Source organism: Netta rufina (genome assembly GCF_964035555.1).
Source record: "Netta rufina genome assembly, chromosome: 4".
In the NCBI taxonomy this organism is placed as follows: domain Eukaryota; kingdom Metazoa; phylum Chordata; class Aves; order Anseriformes; family Anatidae; genus Netta; species Netta rufina.
In genome coordinates, this window is record NC_140127.1 from 11,711,227 (window position 1) to 11,728,869 (window position 17,643).

Consider the following 17,643-nt stretch of genomic DNA (forward strand, 5'->3'; position numbering starts at 1 on the left):
GTAAAATTCAGTCACCATTGAACTGAGCAAAATTCCTGCTCGATTCAGAGAGAAACAATGTTGGTACATTATTTTATCATACGTGTGAAACATATTCTTAGATACTGAAACTGAAAGCCAAGGGGTCACAGTGCTGCAGATGAATTTTACAGTAAGCATTCAATACAGGACCTGGGCTTAATATCCTAGCACTGTAATACTCAATAATTGAAAGGTTGAAAGAAGAGAAGCACTGAATGCAAACTCCATATTTCAGCAAAATGGAATCAGGCTGAAGATTTTGTGAGTTTTAGACGGGAAGAAAGGAAGTGATGTTCTGCTTAAGCTGATCTGGAAATTAGTACAACTCTCACCTACCCATGGATTGGCAGTTTTGCCCACTGTACCCAGGACAGCACTTCCACTCCAGTGATGTTACTATTTTATGCTTAGTTCTGTAGGCCACGTGCGTTGTTGTCTGGGACCTGCAAAACAAAAAACTTTTTAAACCTGTTTTAGGTGACCAAGGAGGAGTTGTAGGATACCTGTACATCAACAATATGTTTTCTTATGTATTCTTATGTTTTCATTAACCCATTGAAACTGAAAGTGAAGCCTAACTAGGATTTGGTGTTTCAATAGCAATCAGTGTTAGAATTGCACCCTTCATCTGCATAGGTTTTAAAGAAAACTGATGGCTGCTTAGGGCTGTCAGATTTCTTCCCTGAATATCTTATTCAGGAGTCAAATCTTAATAACTGTTATGTTATTATAATTAATACATACTACACTGGACAAAGTGAGACAAAAATAAAATTGTGGAATCCTGTTTACTTTGAAATCAGTAACAAAAAGCACTTATGATGAATCTGTGCCATGCCAGTTAATATTAAGTACATACCAGAAGCCTTCCATTCTGATTATTTTTTTGTAGGTTTATAGATGCATTATTCTGATAAAATATGAAAATTTCCACTCTGTAAGTTGCTGAAAGGAGGGTATAGCTATGTAGTTGTGACACCTCTGTTTTTACTGTAGGTAACTGCAGAGTCAGCAGCAATTTTGTTTCTGTGTTCTATCACATTCTGTATGTCCTGGCTACACCATCACTTCTTTTAGCTTTCTGAAGTTCAGAGAAGTTAGTTTAGAATGAGCATGCTGCAACAGAAACAAACTACAGCAACTCCACTTGTCTATTTTAAATAAAAAGTTTGAGTAAAAAGTGTATCAAATGGTTCTGCTAGTTGCTAAACACTACCATGAAGAATACTTTAAATCTCAGAAAATACAAAAATATAATGTCTACAGAACTCTTGGACATACAATCCCTGTCTAAATCATGCAAAAGGTGGCATATTTAAAGACTGGCAGACCAAAAAATACCTTCCCATTGAATTAAAAAAACATGCCATCTTGTTTTATACAGTTGTTAATCTTGTCAGCCTTTCACAAGGAATGCAGTATGGTATATTAAAATTTGTATCAACTTTTGGGAGCTTTGCATGTGTCCCCAAACAGCTTTGCCTCTGAGAAAAGGCTTTTCAGCTGCAAGAACTCAATAAAAATTAAGGTGAACTGAAATCAAGGGATTTCTTCTCAATTCTTTCACCGTATGGATGCTCTTATTTTATGGTACAACTGCATTGTTCTGCATTAGTATAACTGATTCCTGAAAGCAACCTTAAAAACAAATGTCCCTAAAAGAAGTTAATCAGAAATAAATACTACAAAAATTACTTTCCATGTAGACAAAACCAAGAAGCGTATATAGCAGAGACTTATTTACAGGAACAGCCCAATTAGCTCATTTTCCTTAAAATAATAATAATAATCAGAGATATTGTGTATCTTCCAGATTTAATTAGAAAAAAAAGCTGGCAACATTGCAACCACAGGGCTCATCCCACAGTTTTGTGATGCAATTCATTATATTTCAGAGTTCACAAATCCTAAGGACACTTCTGTTCCAGGTTTCACCTCAAAGCTTTAAGCATGTTCAGTCCTACCACCTAGAGGGCAATTCTCAGAACAAGCTGGTTTGTAAGAAGCTTCTGAAGTTTTTCAAGGGAAGAAATGTATTACAGCCTCTGTTTTGCTGGTGCTATTTCAGGATGCCATTTTCCAGTCTCAGGCACTAAAATCAAACTTCATTTACTATTGAAATCTAATGCGTGAGAATCCAATGAGGCACTCAAATCACAAAGGACAATCTGAATATGTTTAGCAGTTGTTATTTACACATTGCATTCAGGCCAATTACTTTTCTAGGTTCACTGCCTGAGCAACAAAGCTGTGCCACAAATAAGCACCCAGCAAAGATAGTAACAAAAATATTTATGCCATTCTGAGAAAGCCTTTTGCTCCAACAATGCACTAGCCTAGAAAACTGCACAGGAAAGAGTTTCATTCCCATACGTGCTTTAAAGCCTTGTACCTTCTCTTGTAATACTTCAGAAGAGAGGAGAAGGCAGTGGGCTTACTTGAAGGCTTTGAACAGATCAGAGGATGCCAGAGTGAGGGCGTACCAAGCCCATATGGCAGAGCTCAAGGATACTCCCAGTCATGAGCTTTTTCACTTGCTATGTTGTTTACTTGCTATGTTTACTTGCTTTACTAGCAACACGTTATGATGAAAATTCAAAACACACTCTCTGCTCCCTCCTGTGGTTGGTGTTTTGTTTTTTTGTTTGTTTGGTTTTGCTTGGTTGGTTGGTTTTGTTTGTTTGCTTGTTGTTTTGTTGTTGTTGTTGTTGTTGTTTGTTTCATTTGGTTTGGTTTGCTTTATTTATTTATTTATTTATTTATTTATTTATTTTGTGTGTTTTGTGAATGTGTGGGTTTTTCTTTGTTGTTGTTGTTGTGTTCTGTTTTTAAATTTCTGAAGTTGTGGTTGTATTCATTAAGCATATGTGTCACTCTTAACCTCAAGTACTCTTTGTTCTGTTGTCTACACACCTCTGAGCACAGGATCCAATAAGCCAAGTGCAAGGCTTCGCTCTGCCTGATGAGAAGGTTTCCAGGTTGTCCACTACTACTGTAGGTAATAGTCTGGTATGGACATAAGCGCACCAGTTTCTGTAAGAAAGAAAATGTAAATATAATTAAAGTACAAATAACATTTCACACAATATGATATGATACTTAGAGGGGAAGTCAAACTCATAATTTAGGGATAGGAAAGTTATGAAAATAAAATTTGTTTTCTCTCAGACTGACAGTGTAATCTTAGGCAAATTACTTAGTTTTTTGTGCTTCAGCTACTCATTAGCAAAGAAAGCAATCATTTTTACACCTCTACATCTTTTTATATGGTATAACAGATTTTTTCTTTGTAAATGTTTGTGGAACACCAAGGCAAAAAAGCCTTTCTGGACTGCAGTAATCACAGATCTTATAATACACCTACATTTCCGACCATAGAAACTGTCTCTCCAGTAGTCAAAGGATTCTTTAACAAGGTTCCTAATCACCTATAGGTTCCATTTTGCAGATAGATATTTCAACTCTTCCTCCCTTTTCCTGGAAATATTGTCAGTACAATTAGACTGTGTTTTTGAGTGCACTTTGAGGTCAAAGACACGCATGACTATATTGTGCCTTAGCACTGCCTTTGCCTGTGCCTTTTTTTTCCACACCCTTTCCTAGAGGGAAGTTACATATGAAACAACCAAACTGCTAACGGCAGTACAGAATTATGGGAGCTGAAAAGTGTAAGGCCACTTTCTTTTAAAAGTAATTTCAGGTAATATCAGTAATTGCTCCGTCAGACTTCAAGAAGCATGTGGAGAACACTCTCAGACATATGGTTTGATTTTTGGGTGGTTCTGTGTTGACCACAACAATCCACTTTCTAGTTCACTCAGGATGTTCTGTAATTCTGTACAGGTATGAAGCCTCCTCTATTTCATAGCTGTAGTAAGGGTTCTGCATATTCATACCTGATATTATAAAACATAATTTTCTCTGAATTGCAGTACTGAGATTTAAATTAAAAAACAAACAAGCAAACAAATCAGAAATCTATCAACACATGAATGTCATAGTAAACAATTCTTAATAGATGAATAAAGTGAGGCTGGTCCAGACTGGCAGTGTTCTATTTGGGGCGGGGGGGGGGAGGACCCCTGACTAAAGATGGTGATTTGCTTACGATTTGCTTATGATTTAAACTCAATATACAAAATATAAACATCTAAGTTTCTGAATAACTTTCAGCAATTAACTGATAGCATATAAAGTCTGATCAGAAGACATCTGAAGTGATAAATACACCTCAGTTCAGTACCACACCTCTTTTACTGTAGCAAGTTATCTGTCTAGAAAGTGAGGGACTTAGAGTAAACAGCAGAAAGGTGTCTTACCACGTCTACAAATCAAGACCCAAAAATAGGAGTCAGATTTTAAAATCTGGGCAGAAGTGGATCATCTCAACCTGCCAGTGCTATGGTTAGGACCTGAGCTCCTGGCTCCCTCTCCTGCACTCTACCCTCACATGCAGACCTGACAGCTCACCAGAGCTGGACTAATAAGAGGAAATACAGCAATGTTGTCAGTGTTGGTCTTTTATGCAGTGTATGTGGAGGTACAGGTTTTAGTAACTGGATTCCATTTCACATCAAAGTAAATGTGATCGATGAGAAGATAAAACAATGAAAACAGGCGTAAAAAGCAGCTGTAAAATATATGAAAGTCCTGGAATACAGAGAGGTCAGTTAAAAAAAAATAAAAAGCTACTTTTTAAAATTCATAATGTAAGTCCAACAATTATCATTACTATTGAAAGCAGCCAACTTCAGTGTAACAGCTACTGGAACATGCCCATTTGGAGATGCCCTCAAGGAAAGATCAGTACAATACATTCCAAACTTAACAGTTAAGGATTGCTGTTTGTTTTTAAAAATAGCCTAAACTCAGTCTCTGATTTCCATCAAAAATTTAACTCAACTTGAATAGATTGTTTCTGTTTAAAATATTTAACTCATTCTTAAGCTCTGTGAGTACAATGGTTGTAGCTGTTCTCACATGACCCAGCAATCTTTGATCAGGCTAAATTGGAGGAAATATCCACAGAGCCCCTGGTGTGACTTATAATTAGGTTTATGCTACCAATGAAATAAGCTCATTAAGAGATGTTAAGAATGTAAATATAATTTTGAAATCAAATTGTCTGAAAAAATGTAGATTTGAAAATAGAAGATGAAGCATAGCGGAAGAACTATGACAAGCTGTGTTAATGCAAAGGCAGAATGGAAAACAACTCTTTTGCATAACAGGAACTTAAACCTGAAAATCTTCTTTACTCCATGGAATAATATGTTTCAGATCAGCAACACAAGCTTCTAACATGTAGATTTTATTGAAAGCTGCAGGAGTTTCTTGTTTGTTTTGCATTGGGTCTGATTTCAATCAGGAAAACTGTATTTAAAACCAAAACAACATCTTCATGGTGTACAACAGAAATCCAGCCTGAAGAGTGTAGTGCAAGTCTTGACAGGCGTAAAGACAATGCAACAGATTTCATCCTTTTCTGTCATGTGCTGACCAGCAAAACTCACTCATAGCAAGGTGTCAAAGAATACCTTTGAGTCCTCAGACTTTTGAAATAGCCTCTTTGCTTGTGATATTTGCCACAGTATTTCCAGCTCAAATATAAATATTGCTACACCAAATATACATCAAGTGGTGTTTGACCCTATCTGAGAAGTTGGGCATAATATGAAGAGCAACATTTTTTTTTCTTGTGCAAGCAATAAGCATACAAGCTCTGCAACTCCAGCTGGCCTGAATCTTGGGGAGTTTATGGACATTGCAAATTCAAGGTCTGTGTAGCTTACAACCTGTGGAGCCTGCACACATGGCTGGAGTAAAATACCTACAACTGACAGTGCTAATGGAACCTAGATGGTGCCCATAAGCCTCTCTTTGCCTTTTGGGATCTTGCATGTCCTGTAAGGCTCATTTGAATCTTGTATTAATACCCTACTAGATAAGTTCTCTTCTCTTTTGCTTATAGCACTCCTATTTCTTTTTCAACAGAGAAAACATTCCTGTGAGGCATTCCTTCCTTTCCACAATTGGTCAGAAAATAGGTTGGAGATAACTGTGAAATAGAAGATTTTTCAGAGCAGTCATAAGGAAGGTCTGCCCACACTGTGTTTCCTCCATGGCAAGAAGCCCCATGCCCAGGCTACATGAGTATGTATGTGTGTACATGTCCTTCTGTCAGCTGGGAAAATAAATAAATAAATAAATAAATATATTCTGAAATATGGGACAAATTACTGGAGTGTTTCCCTGTGTTTAGCTGACTCATCCTAGGTGATTTACTTCAGTGTCCAGTTACGAAGCTATACAGCCTGAATTACTGGACATTTTGCAACTTTAATGGGACTCGATTCTCAGCAAAGAGCAAGTTCCTTGTCTGTGTCATAAACCTGTGGAGCCTGGGGAGGTCTGCCCTTTGGTGCACAGTTTCTTAATTTACTACGCAGATTTCCAAAGCTGGACTGGAGGGTATATGAAGGAAAACACCCCAGCTGGTCTGAAGCAACTGTATCGCCATGTCCTGTTACACGTATTTCTGGGCGCAGAATCAGGCGACTGGCAGTCATGCCTGACTGCAAACAAGAGCCCCTAAACTCATTAGTTCTCCGCTGGCGCATTGCCAGCGCTCTTAAAACCCTCTCAAATTTTTAATTTTTTAATTAGCAAAGCCTCTGCTCCGCTTCGACAGCAGCCCGGCAGCCCTGCCCGAGCGGCCCGCTGCCGCCAGGAGGAGCTGCGTGAGGCGAGGCGAGGCGGGCGGCGCTGCCGGGAGGCGCCGGCAGGTGGCGGCCGTTGCCCGCAGCGGCGGGAAAGCTGTGGCCGTTAACGCCTCTGTGCGGGCTCCCGAGGCTGCTGAGGGAGGGCAGAGAGTCTGTTGACAGGAATAGTGGCCAAAGGAGGAAATAAATTTATGTTCGCTTCCAAATCCTGAAGAATGAGAGTGCTCTGACTTCTGTCCCTTTCTCTCTTTTTGTCCTTGAGGATGTGCTCTTCATTCACTTTTTAGGTGAAAATAAATCCTCTGGTTTTGAGAAATTAGGTGATGAGGATACGCTGGCTTGCTGGTAGTTATCCAGTCTATACAAGGATTGTTGTTAATACTTTTGCAGTCAGTGGAAATATTTCTACAGCAGCAGGCGTGGTGTTGGTAAAAGGGGAAGTACAACTTACTCTATCATCAAAAAATGATAATTTCCTGAAGGTGAGAGGGTGAGTGGGAGTTATGAGACTTCAGTGACCCCTTCCACAGCACACCACTGGTATAAGCTGTTCCTTGGGTAATTGAACAACAACACACTGCTGGCTAGAGATCAAGTGTAGCTGTACACAATTTCTTCCCTTTGCTTCTAAGCACAGATCATACTTTCAGACAATCCTTGTGTAATAGTCCTAAAGACACACAGAAGGAATACCAGTGGTAGTTGGGACGTGAAGGGTAGAGTTTTCATTCTGTACCTTTCATATTATATCTGAAAATGAGTTATTTTTATCCATAAGTAAATTAGATTACCTGACTTTTAATAGAAATGCTATTGAATCAGCACAGCTGAACATCATTGAATCATGAAAATGAGATTATTGTGTTGCTGAAGGAAGACAGCAGGACACAGAGCTGGAGACACTGTTAAAGCCAGAGCATGGCTTGGTGGCCATGCCTCATTCAGATTATATGCAGCTGATGGGTATTTCATAGAACAGTTAATGAAATACAAATCCCAATTCTACACCTGTTTTCATTTAGTGTCTTCCTTTACACCTAGGCAAGGAGAATGTAGAAAGATGCTATGAGCAGCTATAGTCAGTGCCTTGGAAGGAAAGGCTGAGGAACTGTGGCATGTTCAGTTGGAGGAAGGAAGGCCTTCAGGGGCACCCAACAGCAGCTCTGCCCCAGCTCCACCCCAAGGATCTACAGGGACCTTGTTGAGAGGTTGGTCCTAGAGCAATGTGTGGCAGGAGAATGAGAGGAAACCTGCACAAATTCAAACAAGAGATGGTCAAACTGAATATAAGAAGCTTGCTCCCCACAAGGACAACCATGCATTGGAGCAGGGCCTAAAGGTTGTACAATCACCAGCCTTGAACAGGTGAGCCTTGGAACACAAGATCTGACTAGATCAGGCTTTGAGTAACCTGGTCTGATCTCATAACTCACCCAGGTGTGAGCAGGAGGTTGGACTAGAGACCTCCTAAGGTTCTTTCTAACCTGACTGATCCTATGATTCTGTGAACCTATGCTCTTTGCTTATGCACAAATACAGTTTAGGTGGTATGATTGTTCTTCTTAATATGGTACCATACAAGCATTCATATGGAAGAACACGTACTGACGTTGTGTGGAAGAAGCCAATCTTTTTCTAGTTTTTCTTAAGATAGGACATTTCCAAGTATGAAAGTGTTACACAGAGGCCCTGGATTTAGGTTGTATAAAGTACGTTGCTGTCATATATTTTCAGCTTCCTTTAACTATTCTGCCAAGTTTTGATGAGGAGAGATAATCTTGATTGACAAAATGTTAACACTCAGATTTAAGAGGAGAGAAAGCATCCTTGAAACCTTTGTGTTTCTTTGTTTGGTTTGGTTGGTTTCTTGGTACTGCACGGGAGACCAGATTTTGGCTTCAGAAACTTCTTTTGAACTCTACTAGGTGACAAAGGAGACCTCTGACCTTTCCAATACTAGTCAATCATAGCCTTTTGGCTACATTTAAAGAAGTGTGGCTAACAAGTTGAAGGAGGTGATTCTCCCTTTCTCAGTGAAACCTCATCTGGAGTGCTGCATTCAGCCCTAGGGCCCACGGCATAAGTGAGACATGGACCTGCTGGAGCAAGTCCAGAGGAGGGCCACAAAGATGTTCGGAGGGCTGGAGCACCTCTCCTGTGAAAAGAGAGACAGTTGGTGTTGTTTAGCTTAGAGAAGGCTGTGGGAGACCTTCTAGTGGACTTCCAGCCCATAAAAGGGGCTTACAGGAAAGATGGGAAGAGACTCCACCAGAGAGTGTACTGATAGGACAAGGAGTAATGGTTTTAAAATGAAAGAGGGTAGGTATAGACTATGTATTAGGAAGAAATTATTTACTGTGAGGGTGGTGAGGCAGTGGAACAGGTTGCCCAGAGAAGCTGTGGATGCCCCATCAAGTGTTCAAGGCCAGGTTGGATGAGGCTTTGGGCAACCTGATCTACTGGGAGGTGTCCCTGCCCACTGCAGGGGCTGGAATTAGATGATCCCTTCCAACCCAAGCCATTCTGTGATTCTATGATTCTATAGCAAATTCTGTATCTTTAAATGAACATCAGATATCTTTCTGAAGTATAAGCTCTACTTCAAACAGAAGTTATAAAACTGAGTCAAAATTGGTTATTTTTCTCTGTTTTCTACTCAGCTTCCTTAGTTCTGAAATATATGAATTTACTAATCTCAGCTGAAATGAAAACTCACTAGAAAGTGGGGAAAAAAAAAAAAAAAAAAAAAAAAACATAAACAAAAATCAGATTGGGAAATCTGTTTTATGTCCTGATTGGAATGACAAACCTGGATGACCTCTGAAAATTACATTTTTGATAGGCAATACAGTACAGTAAGTGATGTTAAATATTTTATAGGATATGGTTTTTGACCCTGAGAAACAGTTGACTTGTTGACACTGAAGTATCATCTGGGGCAGTTGTACCATTTATTCCATGTTTTTTGTAGGATTTGGGGTCTTGACATTTTGTCCTGCCTGTTACAAAATACAAATTCTACTGTCATCATTCATTTCCTTTTTTTGTATGTACTGTGCTGAAACCTTGGACTGTGAATAGCCTCTTTGTCTCACTCAAATTTTTATTTACTGTTGTGACCAGTTGTGTTTTTTGTCTTGTGCTACAAAAATTAATTCACATTTTCCACTTGGCTAGCATTTTACCCATCAGTTTTAGCATTAAAAAAGATGGCTTGCTGCATATCGCATTAGGTCTTTTAGAACTTATTTCACTGTGTTTGAAGCCCCTCAAAATAATCAAACTTTTCTAAAGATGAAATTTAAAATTTTAAGAAGATTTCCATTAATCTGGATTGAGAATCATCAAGTAAAACATTTTTGAAAATACAGTTGAACCGATTTACATTTGAAAATCCAGTCAAACCGATTTTTGTTTGTTTGAAGTGTCTTAATTTTTCTTGTTCCCCCCCCCCCCCTGGAATATAGATTTGTTTTCCATCATCTATCTGGCACAGACTACAGAATTCATGGTCTAATTTAATCTAACTCTGGTCTAATTTACTGACACTGCTTCTCAGATGACCTTCAGTGGTACTGGTTTTTGCTATTTTGTTAGTCCTTTTCTAATCTACAGAAAAGGATATTGCAGTATGTCAGTAATGACTTCACTCTGAGAAATGTTGAAAAAGAAAAAGTGACACAAAATGAAAATGTTAAAATAGAAGATCCCATCCCAGTTCCCAGGACAAATGTTATTCTTTTTTAATTTGTTTAGAGTATTTGGGCAGTTTTTCTTTTCTTATTTAGCTTCATTCAATGGCTAAATTGCCTCACTAGTTGCTTTGTACCTGATTTGCCACTTACTCATGCAGAGCTGTCTCTACTCACTGATTTCTGTGGAGCTTTTTCACAAAAAGAATCCAAGCACAAGTCCATTAAATTATATTTTATTTTCCCCAGGTTTTTCCTCATGACCTATGGTATTACTTGCTAGGAGTATAATACAGCATAGATGTTATGAGATCTGGCAAAAGAAGTGTCTTCATGAATCACTTACATTCTCTAACTAGCAACACAAAGAATGCCTTTGGAAAACATACAGGGACACCTTGCCACTGTTCTTTTCCTTGCCACATCTACTCCACGAATTAGAGTGTCAGTTTTCTAAAATAATATTTGGGTTTGTGATAATGCAAATTTTCTGTGGAAATTTGAGCAGATATTTCCGGTGTACCTTAGGTGGAATTATGTTTTTTTAAAAAAATACCTTTTGCAGTTACCGGGAGCTAAATCCTAACACCCTGTCCAGTTTGTTAAAGTAATTCTAATCTATTCAGTGAGATGGAGAGATATAAATAGGGATGGAAAGCATTCTCTTCTTAATCCTCACTGTTTCCATGGCAGATGAAGCAAAGAGCAACAGCAAGGATAAGCATGAGCATTGATGCAGTAGTCAGTGTAATTAAAATAATGAAAATTAATGGAAACCTTTATTAACTTCATTAAAGTATTTCAGAAGTCATATGCATAGTAGTGCTTTATCTAAATCTGATCATAAAAAAACTAAGTAACCAAACTCTGAGGAAGCAAAGAAGTAAGGGACTAAGGGGCTGGGACTTTCCCTCTCTTTTAAGTACAATGTGAGTGTCTCAAAAGCAGTGTGGGTGGAGATGTATTTTTTCTTTTCCAGCGCTATATTTCCTGGGCTACTGAAAAGTCTGTCATGATTGTGCCAAGCCATCATTGCTGAAAGGCTGTCTGAGAAAACCAAAACTATGGATTTTGTTACTTTGAAATTTTTGTCTAGTTTTCAGAAATTACAATTTTATCACCTATATTCCAGAATTGCATGAGCATATATTTACCATTTCTTCTCTCCCTGAAAGACAAAATATCCTATAGGGTCACTCTGGGAGACAGTACAAGCTGGGTCTCCCTCAATGATTTCTTTCAGGTACTGGAACTACTTGAAATGTGAACATTGCAGAGTTTCGCATTTAAACAAACTCTAATTCTTTCTGTGCATGGGACATCAGCAGTGGGAAAGATTTCCTCAGTGCATGGGATATGTGATATAAACTGATATAAAGAATATGTCTGTGAATTGCATGAACCCTCTGCACCTGCTGCCCTATACCAGTGTTTCTGTACAGCTTGCAGTAGTATGTGATCTGCACGATGTGGTAAGGCACTTGGCTACTTCACACCAGCGCCCTCAGCCACCTGTTAATCACCGATCTCTAAATACTTGTGTTAAAATTCTCTTTGGGGTTACATTTTCTTGGTGCCATGCCTCATGCATCATTATGGAAGTGCATAATTATGTATTTCGCTCCCCTGTACTGAATACCAGTTCCTGGATTACTGATTTCATTTATTATTAGTAGTAGTAGTTATTATTACTATTACTATTTTTCCAGGAGTGCAATGGGAGCAATGCTGTGTTCAGCATATGCAGGGAAATTAGATTGTGGACTCATAGCCATACTTAAGAAGTATGTTCAAGATGCTGCTGGAGAAGAAGATATCATTGTAAATGTCTTCTGCATGGCTGGAGTACAACATTGTGAGGGCAAAGCGCTGTCAAACATTTTCTGACATTTAGCCACCAAGGCAGCCTAAGTAGTAGTGTAAGGGATTCTTTCTTCCAGGTCCTATTGAATACACCTAGTGAGGCAGAAACTTAAGTCATACATGAGTTTTATTTATTGTAAATGCACAGTGATGCAAAATCCTAAGGAATCCATTTAAGAATTGTTCTCTCTGCTCCATTAAAAAGTGACATGATCAAAAGAGACAGTGGACCTTACATTAGCCAGGCAGTTAAATCAGTTTCTATGTTTCTTCTGTATTAGAAACATCTGCTGAACTTAACCATTCATTTCAATTCACCACTACACTAGAAATTCTACCAAGCCAGTAAAAGTAAAAGCAATTTCTGGGGAGAAATCCAGAGCTCTGGTCTTGAGAATGAAATATTTCAGCACTCCTATCACATATGACAGTTAAGTAAATCTGTCCCTGGTGCTGACTTTATTAAATCTTTCTGTGCTTAGTAATAAAATACTGTCACCTCACCACTACCCATGGTAATGGCAGGGGAAGTCAGTGAAGACCCTCAGTGGATTCATGATAATTGGAAAATGTGGAATATACATGTACTAAGAGAAATGAGTAATACAGAGCCATCCAACAGTGTGGAGGTAGTATGGTTAATTTACAGCCTGAATGAATGTCTCATGTATTCAGAAGCTGCCTTGAATAATAATTAATAAAATTGGCTTCAGAATGAAAGGAGACTGTGCTCATCCCAAGACTCAGCCTCAAACTCGCTCCAGAGTCTCATAGTTACTTGGTCTGTTTCATACAGCAAAATCCTTCAATTAAGTCCTTTCTGCAGGCTGAAAAAGATGTATCTCACATGAAGTCAGTTGAAAACAATGTATCATCAATTCTCTTCTTTGACACTAAATTGGTGCTCACATTTAATTTAACTCAACACTGGAAAAAAACTCTGCTGCTGAAGCACAGCTTTAGTTTTCCAGCATTACTCATCCTAGAGGGGTGCCCAAGTAGTAAACAATTAGGAGTAGGGAAGTTTTTAAGAGCTAGCATATTTAGATTCCTCTGAGATACATTTTTTTTTTTTCCTCTGTAAATTCTGAAATAATAAGTCACCATCACCAGGCCTGATCTGCACTCACTGACTTGCCGTCCTGGCTTGACGTCTACCTTGAAGCCTCACCACAGCAGCACTTTGTGATTTGGCCTCTGGGCTGATGCTAGTTGCCATATCTGAGTCTGCCCTGCCTGCATTTGTTTGTCAGTTGTCAGAAATATTCTTCAGGCGCAGACTTTGAAAATGCATAAAATATTTCCAAATCATACTATTTTAACGTTTTCATGGGAATTTTGCCAAAATAGAATGAACCAGAAGAACTTTATTTTTAAATCTAGTTCTAGCATGTGCATGATATATGTACATAGTCTTATCCTCAGATAACATAGAGCAGAGACAACTGAGGGAAATCTCTTTATAATTAAGCCAATTGAGTACACAATCTTTTTCCTTCAGAAAGAGGGTATTTTGGTAATTAATCTTGTACAATGAGCACATACTGTATCTTTTGGGTAACCTGACAGCCGTGGAGACTCTCTAATAAAGCATATTACTTTATTATTTTTTAATTATAAATGTATATATTTTAAATTGCTTTCCTTTATTTTTCTTACTCTTGTCTCTCTGACTTCTTTATTTTGGTCCTTCTGTATGGAATCTTTTAACATCAGCATTTCTGCACATATGTTAGCACAATGGGTTGTCATAAAGGAGAACAGAATCATGCAGTTTCTACAAAGTCACCTCAAAATTCAGGCTGGGATAGGGACTATCACTACACAGTTGCTTCAATTCAAAATAAAACCAAAACGCAAATAGTGCTTCCAAATTTCCTCAGAGGTAGTATGCTTTACAATTGTGAAATCTGCTACTGACTCATTCAAGATGCACTCAGGAATTAGAGAAGTAAACCTCAAAGGTAGCTGCATGTATTTATTGGAAACTTTAGTGCATCTCTTTCACTTTATTTGCAATAAAGATGCAAAAGGGCAAAAAAAATAAAATAGGAAATGTGCTAGAAATTAATGTAATGTGTAGTCAATAACACCTGCACATAATAAATATAAATAGTTGTTTTCTTATGCATAGTTTCTCAGCAGTAGTTTTCCAGATGCTTCACAGCAGTGATTGGTAATATTGAGCACACCAGACATTTTTTTTCATGACTTTACTGAAAAAAAGTCGAATTGCAAAAGACTTTCTTATTTATCCAAGTCTAATTCACAGGGAAAGGGAGAAAGAACAGTGAAGTGACTCAAGTCACAGTGACAAAGGTCAGTGACAAAACTGCAAGATAAGCTCAAATCACCCTATCTGGCTGCAAAAGCACTTGTATGGAGTAGGAGGACAAGAGTTGTAAGGCAAACATCTTAATGTGTGAAGGATAAACCACCCCAGGAACAGTTTAAAAAAGAGAGTGGGGGTTTAGCATTTGGTTTTATGCTGGGGTTTCACACTGTTACTCAATCCTGTAATATCATATGTAAACCTTGCTTTGTGTCTAACTTGCTTAAAGCACTCAAACAAAATAGGACCTTTATGCAGGCTGCACAGCAGGTTGCTCCTCAACCACTCATGAAATAAGGTGGTAGCCCACACAAAATTGCTTTTTTTCCTCTCCACAGTTGCAACCACATCCCATTGTGATAAGTAAAATGTGAGTTCTTCTTCACCAGAGACTGATTTTTCACTTTCTGCTTTTGTACCTCATGTAAAGGGTAGAAACAATACTTGCCAATTCACAGAGTTTTTCTGAAGATTAATTTCACTGGAATATTATTCTTGAGAGAAGCTGAGAAAGTTAAAGTCCCTAGCTTAGCATATTCTAAGGCTTATTTAAATGGTGTATAGGCTCTAACAGATAAAGAGAGCCCACATAAGCCAGGTTATCTCAGACACTGCCAAAAACTGTGATAAGGTGTTGTAAGAGATGACATTCGCTTCTAAAGGAGTATGCTAGGAGAGCAGCCTGGGAAGCATTGCTTCTTACTGGGTATTTCTTCTGCGCCGAGGTGAAGAACTCCTTTGCTTTGCATCTTTCTGGCATCACTTCATCTATGCATGATCCAAAAGACACTCAGGTCTATAGGAATCTTTTCTTTGCCTTGGAGGAATATTAGCTCACAGTCTTGCATTGCAACGTAATTGTAGGAGTGTTTCTAAGGAGTGCTTTATTCCCTTTTTGTGAACTTAAGAGAAAGAGTTTTTCCATATTTTGGATGTTAGCATTTGTCAACTACAATCAAAAGAAGAAATCTATATTCTGAAAGCCCTCTATCCTTAAATATGACAGAACACCACCAGTCTTTTGTGTCTTCCATTTACATCAGTATCTGAATATATATCAGTAATTACGTGAAGCTTATGACAACTCCAAAGTCAGTATTAACATCCCCATTTGAGTTAAAGATATGGGAGCTCAAAGAAAATAATTGAGTGTTTAGAGCTATAAAGCTAGCCAGTACAAGTTGATATACTCCATTAAGCATAGCTATTATGTATTAAGCTATACAATTCTGAATGCACATTCACCTGCAGCACTATTTGCTATAAGTTTTTGTCACAGAATAAAATACTGCAATTGTCATACACTGTTGTATCTTTAATTGTTTGTAATTTCAGAGTAGTGAGGAAGTTTAGAAACACAATCATTTTTAACAGAATGACATCTTGCATTTAAAATTTCTTTTACCCACAACAAAGAAAACAACGAAATTTTAGTATGCACAAAACAGAGACACCTATTGTAGTCCTTTTTTATCCATATGTGTTAATGACTTTCCTGCTGGTTTTGAGATAAGCACCACGAGGAAATAAATATTTCAGTCTTTACTCTGTCACAATGGTTTTGACTGAGTAAATACTGTAGGTTTGGTCCCTTGCTTGTTTTTTCATGATCTTCCTAAAGCTCAGAAAGCAGTTTTACTTGAAATTACTAGGACACTTGCCATTTATTTCACTGGAAATTAATGAATAACATTGCTAAACAGTATATAGAAGACAAGAGAAAAAAAAAAAAAAAAAAAGTTTAGTTTTCCTTACTTTCCCCTGGTAGTTTGAGAGCCAGATGTTTTAGAGTTGGCATCGCTTTGGGTGTTGGTGATATCAGGGCTGTAGGATGACTGCTTGAGAGCTCTGTTCCCTGCTGCTCTATCCTGGCTTGGAGTGACCTCTTGCTGGAGAGGGGCCTCTCTTGCATTGCTCTGTAGAGATGTCATTTCGTTGCTAGATGAGCTTCTCATCTTATCTTTGTCAGAGTCCCCATCACTTTGTCCATTTGACTGGCTTGCAGGGATGGAGCCTGTAGAATTAGAAGTTTTCTTCACTGCTTTAATTCCCAGAGTCTTGCCTGAAGATGCAGAAGTGGATGCCTGTGATGCACTCTCCTTGGCAACTTGTATCTCTGAATTGGGTGACCCTGCAGTTGTCACTGCATTCACAGAGCCAGGCACTGCAGTTGGAGATGGGGTCATGTCTGAGTAAGTTGTTGGGCTTTCACCACGTTCCTCTGTGTTCCAAAGCTTTCCTGGAGTATTAAATCCAAGGTTGCCACTCTGGAAGTGCAAAAGTAACAGCAAGAAGATAACCTCCTTCATTCTGCTAGTTTATAAATGCTAAGGATGTCTCACATTTATTTCCCAAGCAAGAACCCTGTGGCTTTTCTCTCCTCCTGAGCTGCTACTCATACAGCAAAGAGCCTACCCAGAGAATGTCCTGCTGGGATTTATTTTTTGTAGAAAGGAAACAGGTTTTGGTGTTTCAAAACTGACAGAGGAAGCTTGGTTTCCTGTTTCTGTGGATTCCTCTGCAACCTTTGACCCCTTAGAGAGCAGGAGCCTGGCAGCCTGTGTAGAAGGAAAAAAAGAAGTTTTTTGCAGAAGGCACAGGATAAAGATTAATGGCACAATAGAAATGTGGAAAAATATGTACTGTGAAGTAATCCTGAGGGATAAAAACTGAAATTGGTAGGTAATTTTCCTTTCACGTGTACATGTGCAGAGAACAGAAGTGACTTGTCACATGCACTTTGAATGATTTGTACTTGTGACCTTGTTATTGAAAAATGACTTGGAAAACTGGTGTGCTACATAAAGCTCAAAGTTTGCTGTGTCTTCTCTTCTGCTTTGAATAATTAAGCACACTGCTGCCAAACATAGGGAGGTGTTGAAAAATAGGATCATGCTATACTCATTGTTGTAGTACAAGCTTTTTTATGTAATCACTTACCTGTAGGTCATTGGCTATGTATGCCACATCCTGGTCCTATAACATTACTCCCACCACTCAAAACAACCTGACA

General features: G+C 38.5%; 1 protein-coding gene across 1 annotated transcript in view; it reads right to left on the reverse strand.

The window, feature by feature from the left end:
- The window catches only part of MMRN1 (multimerin 1), a gene marked incomplete at both ends in the record, with an annotated part of 43,139 nt that extends 26,200 nt beyond the window's left edge, over positions 1–16,939 (reverse strand). The window contains 3 exons of the mRNA XM_084285745.1: positions 358–464; positions 2,935–3,054; positions 16,386–16,939. Of these exons, the coding sequence (XP_084141871.1) occupies positions 358–464; positions 2,935–3,054; positions 16,386–16,939 (781 nt within the window). The remainder of the gene's footprint in view (positions 1–357; positions 465–2,934; positions 3,055–16,385) is intronic.
- Positions 16,940–17,643: the final 704 nt, after the last annotated feature.